Genomic DNA, 7,234 nt, shown 5'->3' on the forward strand with positions numbered 1-7,234 from the left:
GAGCGTATAGTTTTTTTGTGTGCGTGTGTGCCTATCCACTGGGCGTGTGTGTCTGCGAGGGCGTGCATATGCATGTGTGTGTGTTGCTCTGTCCCCCCACCAGGGCCGGCTGTGAGTTTGTGGGGCAGAACCAAGCCGCGGGCGAGCTCCACACGGAGCGAAATGACAGCCTCCAGGCCACCATTGGTTGATGACCGTGAAAACACTTGCGGTTAACGTAAAGTGAGCGACCGGCTGTCACAGCGAGGCACCGTGCTTATGTGCAGCACTGACAACAGCACAACAAGCCCCTCTACAACTAGACTCTGCAGTGCTGCAACAAACAACAAAAGGCACAGCCCCACAATTCATAACTGCAACCACTCCAGACATCTGAAGTACATAGCAAAGAGAGAGAAAAGCAAGATACAACCACTACTATTTGTCACAGTCTTTGAGAATAAATGGGTTTTCTTTACTTAAATTATGGTGGGCTGGGGAGAAGGCTGAGGGTGGTTGCTGAACGCGAAGGGGGAAGTGAGCGTGCAGGAGAGAATGCCTAGACTGTCACAGATGCCAGCCAAGGTCAGATAAAGTGAGGAGTAAGTGCTTAGAGAGCTACGGGAGCAGAGGCCAACTCTGGAGGAGGTGTGAAGGAGTGAGTGACCAAGCGTGAGCACCACCGCCTCTACCCATCATTAAATGAAGCCACTTAAAGGAAAAAAAGCTCTGCTCAAAAAAGTCAATACACGGCACTTCTGCACAGCCCTGATGGTTTTATTTAGCCATCTGGAGAACAGTTTTGTCTTTGATGAAGACAAAAAATGTTGTGAATGTGCATCTGAAGACATTTTCTTATAACCATGTATTTTTGCTCAGAAGCTGAATGGCTTAATCCATTTTGTTCCCACCGGCAAATAGGTTCCTCAAGTTAAGCTGAGGAGCAATAAATGACATGCCAACGTCATGTAGTAAAGCGGGATGATTACAGAGCTTTTTTTTTTTTTTTCATCAATTCTAACCTCTCTGTGGTTAAATCAGAATTCTTTTACCCCCTGCCCTCTTGCATTTCTTTCTTACCTCCTCTCACGCTAACTCCGAACGCACAAACGTGTGCACACACACAAACACAGTTTATTATGCAGTAACATTACCAGCTCCCCTTAGGCAGCTGTGCATCTCTGTATGACTGATGAGGGTAATTTCTCCCAAACAACAGAATGATCACTTTGGTGTTGAGCACTACAGACGCTCCCTCCCACCCTCTCTTCCCTCTCTCTCGTCTTCTTTTTAGCTTACCAAAAGGCAAGAAAGAGAAAGATATTTGTTACTACGTCTCCTGCAGAGTCTGGAAGAGTTCCAGAGATAAATAGCTCTCCCACCCCGTACATACGAATTAAAAAAAAAGAAGAAGAAAGTTAATCATTGCATGGATCTAATCAGTCTATTGATTCTTTCCTTTCAAACACTGCTAATAAAAGGACATTCAAATCCAGTTTCCACTTTGCTACTTGGAGTAGGGGGGTGGAGGGGTGTTTCCTTATTTTTTCCTTGATTACCATAGGGATCCAATATAATACACATGCCACTGTGAATTAACCTCATGGTAAGGACTGGGCCGAGCCACAGTGAGTTTGTGCTGTATGTGTACTACTGTGCACCGTGGGATATACTGAGCAGAAGAGTAGTTAGGACTTGTCTGCCTCTCTCTTCTGGCCTCATAGGTTCAGCCTCAGTGGGCTGTCTTTACCTATTCTCCCATCTGTCAGTCACACACAAAAACAAATCCACCTGTCGGCCAGGAGACTGAGCTGAGCAGGGCGATGCTACAGCTGTCTGGGCCTGACTGGGTGCAGAAGGGAGCAAGCCAGCGCCCTCCACTGGTGATGGAAAGCCCATTAAGATTCTTATTACCCCACCTGTCAGCCTCATCTCCTCACCTGCACAGATTCGGCAGACTAATGAAGACAGTCACTATTAATACAGCACCTTGAACATGGAAGTCATGCCTCTATGCTTTTTGTGGTCCTTGTGTCCTTGATCACAAGGGCTCTCCAGCCTTGTAACAATATAACAATCCAAGCGTTAAGAGACAGGCATTCTTACCGTGCCACTTGATTGCTTCAACAATGAAGCTATTAATGCTGCATTATGTAAATTGTAATGGTCACAAACATCTAATAGGATAAAGGCTAAGTACAGTGCAATTTAATGCTGCTGACTTTCAGTGGCTCTTTGAAGGATGTTTTCAATTATAACAGCTAATTTAATTCATTGTTTCGTAGCTGAAAATGCATTTTTAAAGGTTGACTGAGTCTCTATTTCAGAACTCAGGTTTAATCAGTCATGTACATTGAACACTGGAACGTCCTCTAAAGAGATTGACAAAGTTGCCGGGGATCTGTGTTCTAGGTTTTAAAGGGACACCGTAGCCCTACCCTCCTCTTTTTCCTCAGATGGCAGGCTTCAGTTGTGGAGGGGAGGGTGTTCATCTAAAAGATGAAAAGACCTGCGCCTTTAAGAGGGCTGTCTCCCCTTTCCCTCATGCTCCCCCTCAACCACACAGACACTCCTCCTGTGAGCATTTGTGAGGCAGCTCCTGTCCCTTATGTCTCTTTGTGGGGAACAGAACAGACTTCCCAGAGCATCACTGGAGACAAGACAGAGCTCTAGGGAGGACACCCCAGGTGCAGCCCTCCATGCAACCCTGCCCTCAACTTCAGAAGGATGCCACGATGAGAACAAGGAGAGGAGAAGCAGACCTACTAAAGCTGGAGTAAAACAAACAACAGTCAAAAACAGGAGGTGGACCGTAACAGCTGGACAAGCCAAGAGTTCAATTTTGAGTTAAAAGCGACATGATCATCAGATAAAAATCAACAACGCTGGACTGGAGCGCTAAGAAAAAGGTGGAGTCTTAATTTGAGCTTTTAGTTTCTCTGTAGAAAAGTTTTGTTGAAGAAAAATCTACAAAGTACTCTGTATCTGTCGCAGCTATTAAGGTTAAAAGCACTGTATGAAATACCAACGACGGAAAGAGGATAATTTAGCTTAGTTTTTTTTTGTTATTTCTATCCGTCTCCAGAGCACTTTCCAAATAGTCATTTGTGGTTTGAAATTGAGATGCTCTTTAAAGAACATCTTGAATGGTCCCGACAGTGTTCTTAAATCACCAGCCAGGCGTTTATCTTATTTCTCCAGCTCTTTCTGAGAGGGAGCATTAAAGACTTCATTGATAGTGCTCTTGGGGAGCGGGTAATATTTCTTATATGAAGTCTTGAAACTTTACAGCTGTTGACTGGAGGGAGAGAAAAGTGCCACATACATAAGAAAATGATGCTGAGCTTTTTCCAAGTGTGTGTCTGGACTAACACTGCAGCAGAGCATTGAGGACAGCAGAAATGTTCACAGGGTGTGGACTGGTCACTGGCCAGAACCAGTACCTGACCAGAGACATTGCCAGGCCCCACCCAGGACTGGAGGTGAACAGACCAATCCAGATGGAGAACGGAGTGACCACCGGGACCTGCGCTGTTTACCAGGGTCAAACTTACAGCAATGCTGGTCAGCCAGCAGTGGTCAATGTTTCCAGCCCGCTGAAGCCAGCACCACTACCAGTCCCTCCCCCTGCACTCAAACTAGGTCAGGAGGGGTTCAAGAAGGTCTGCCGAACTGAGGAGGACAGCCCCTGTCCCTTTCCGGGACTGGCCTCTGGGGTGCTGGAGATGCGCGTGAAGGAAGGAAGTAAGATCCGCAACTTAATGGGATTTGCCATGGCACGGATGCAAGGAGAAAAAGCCGTAAGTGACGGAGGTGTGAGTGGTGGTGGACTGAGGCAGGTGGTTTTCACTGGGTCAGGCCGAGCGGTCACAAAGACCATCACCTGTGCTGAGATCATGAAACGAAAAGTGGGCTCTCTGCACCAGCTGACTAAACTTCAGTACAAGGTGGTCAAAGAGGTGTGGGAAAGCACTGAAGGGGGGACATCGGAGATGACGGTGCACAGGACTGTGCCCTCCATCAGCATCCTTCTTTCCAAAGACCCCCTGGATCCGCAGGAACCAGGTTATCAACCGCCGGAGACTCTCGGTGCACTGTGGGAGGAGAAAGAGGGTGTCGACCCTGTCCCTCAGAAAGCATGCAAGAGACCTCTTGGACCTTTGCCATACAGCAGTTTCACTCACTGTAAGAAAGTGTGTTTGGGGGAAGGAGTCTCAGTCATCCCTCCTCAATGACTGGCTGAACCGGTGTCAAACAGTGGAGAGGATTGAATCAGAGGAGTTCATTTGGCGCTGTCCTCCACGCAAGCACAATGCTGAGACAATCAGAACACTCACTCAGACAGAACAGTGCTTTCTCAGAAGAACTGAGTACCAATTCCAGCCTCCAGAGGTCAGTTTGACTGGGACCTAAAAGCTTGCCTCTCCACATATAGAGTTTAAGGGATGTGTTTCTCTGCACGTCTTACACGGTCTCCCACATCCACAAAACTGTGATGTGTGCTCCCGTGCTATAAAATCTTTAACACATTCACATCTCATTTCACACCAACAAAAGAAAAAGCCATGAATTGCACAGGTTCCAGGTTCCTGGTTGCAGTAAACTCTCTACAGCTTGTGGAGAAAATAATTTATTAGCATCATGTTACAATCATCTCTATTCCTCCATGCTCTTAAGTGTAGTCTTACACAAGGTAGACCCAAGAAAAACAGCTTAAAGCCATCAATGATATGACAAATGCAAAACATACCAATTTTATTTGTCTGACTATTATCTCTCATGAAAATAAAATCAAATAAATTGTTTTTCTTTTCCCCCGATGGAAATTTTGTTTTGTATTTCATCTGTGTTACTCACACATCATCACTGAATTTGTAAAGCTCTGATTGAACAGAAAATCACAGTGTGCTGATCTTTTGATAAGAATAACGGCAGTGAAATTTGTCTGTAGAAAAAGCTGATTTAATGACAAAGCTGTTGATAAGGCACAGCTCCTAAACCAACCCCGCCTGACAGAAATGCCTAGGGCAGAAATACAAGCACAGATTATCATTAAGATAACAACATAACATCACACAACACAGTGGAGAAAAGGATTAAAACTTGGCTTGACAGAGCTTCATACTACACTGTTCCTGCAAAATATGAAACCAAGGCAACGTGCTCCTTCCCCTTTCAGCCCATAGGCCTCCCCACCCACCATATCTATTGTATAGTACAGTCTACCTCCTCTTCCGTTATAGACATTTCTCAGAATAATGTGCTGAACAATGTGGTGTAAAAAAAAAAAAAAAAAAAAGAGCCGGGTTTTTACAGTAACACTATGCACTTGTAATGGATTGACATAATAAATGAAATGGCTACAGACTTTCTCCAGCTGACATTTCTTATGCATTGCCTCTTTGCATTTTCACACCATTTAGATACTATTTTAGTTGCAAAAAAAAAAAGGTACCGGTGAGTAATTGCTGAAGCTTAACTGGATGCTACAGACAAGTATGGTAATTGGATCAAAATCCAACTCCAAACAGAATGCACAGTGATAGAAGAAAAAGACAAAATATAGCTATGTATTGAGTTTTATGGATTAAAGATTTGTGGGGGGGCGGGGTTGTTGTTGTTGTTTCTGTTTGTTTGTTGGGTTTTTTTTATTTTTTATAAGTTGTCACAGTAGACAAACAAAATAAACCTTCCTGAAAATTATATTATTCAAAAACTTTTTTCCACTTAATCAAGCATGTCTTCTGGGGATAATAACTTAGACAAGTGGAACCTTGTCTGAAGCTTTTACTGTTGATCTTAATGAAAATCTGCAAACGCAGATATCAGCGTCCCAAAGTAAATTAATCAAAGTGACTCCTAACTGGGGAGACGATTCCATTACAGCTTAAAATAGAAAGAAATAGAATTTGCTCCTATGGCATTTCTGTTCAAATATGGAAAACAAAACACAATATTTCACACAGTGGTCCGCAAGCACTTTACCAGTCTTTTGCGGGCATTGTGATTAACCTCTCTCTCGATTCCATTAAATGAATCAGAACACAGCAGAGCAACCAAGGTTGAATGAGAAATGCTGCCACTGCAATAAAGCACATATGTAGCAAACTGTGCGTCCTCGAGACTGCTGGAAGGTTATCACTTCAGGTCGTTGTTATCACAGAGTTAACAGCTTTCACCCAAGAGCCTATGGGACAGTCAGCCTGCGATGCAGGTCAAAAAGATAATGCTGCTATAAGTAAATTTTGAATCGACCTGTATCTGTTATCAAGCATTAAGAATTCTGGGCCAAGTGTAAAATGCAGTGGGGGTAATTAGGGATAACGACATAGTGTACCTGAGTGAGAGAACAGATAAAGCATACTGACAAAAGCATTACCCAATGTGGCTGGCACAAAATAGCATGGTGGAGGAGTCAACAAAGTGCATTAGATGAAGGTGGACAAGGTTATTTAAAGGCTGAGAGTCTATTTTGCCAATAACATTTGTTTTCAAAGATGCAGTCAAGGTGGATTTGGAGAAGATACAGGCCTAGGCCTAAAATGCACTGTTTGAGTTTGGTTCACTTTTTTTTTTTTTTTTTTTTTACACACTGTGAGCACACACACTCACAATGTTTCAACCACCTTCACATTCTGCAAAACACACTAAATAAAGGAAAATGGGTTAAGCTGCTCTCATTACCCATATTCCCAATATTGAAGGATGAGTCAAAGAAGGGAGGACATATTAAAGATTATCTGGGTCAGGCAAGGTTTTTTTTGTAGCTGTTAATGCAGCAGACTTAAAGATCTAACTGTAGAATGAATGACACTGCAAGAACAAATTACATTTTTTTGTGCTTATTTCAAAATAAAAAAATCACTGCACTTTTTTAAAATACTTATGGATATCTTACTAAGCAGCTCGTAAATCATGAAAGTTGACGATAACGTTTTGTTGAGACTGACCAATCACAGTCATCTATCAGGGTGGACATTAACAGTAACCTTCTGTTTACCAAAGCCGAGAACTACATGCACTGAATGAGAAATAAATTCATTTTCAAGTTAACATAATGAAAGTGTTGGCACTCCATTTTTCCCCTCTCTGCTGCTGCAGCAGATGAGAGTGAGGTCTCTGGGATGGCGTGGGAGTTCGCTATCTCCCAGCCTCCAGATGGCTCCGTCTTCTCTTATCTAGAAGAATGGGTGCTGCCTCAATTTTTCAACTCGCCTTATCTGGGAATCCTTTAAATTGAATATTTACTGGGCCT

At 43.5% G+C, this 7,234-nt stretch overlaps 1 protein-coding gene across 1 annotated transcript; it reads left to right on the forward strand.

The window, feature by feature from the left end:
- Positions 1 to 3,380: 3,380 nt before the first annotated feature.
- Positions 3,381 to 4,214, forward strand: LOC311008129 (ribonuclease P protein subunit p25-like protein; the record flags this gene model as incomplete). The annotated part of the gene is made up of 1 exon (XM_084001565.1): positions 3,381 to 4,214. The coding sequence occupies one exon, from the start codon at positions 3,381 to 3,383 to the stop codon at positions 4,212 to 4,214; it is 834 nt and encodes a 277-aa protein (XP_083857691.1).
- Positions 4,215 to 7,234: the final 3,020 nt, after the last annotated feature.

Source organism: Trachurus trachurus (assembly GCF_905171665.1).
Source record: "Trachurus trachurus genome assembly, chromosome: 3".
Classification (NCBI taxonomy): Eukaryota; Metazoa; Chordata; class Actinopteri; order Carangiformes; family Carangidae; genus Trachurus; species Trachurus trachurus.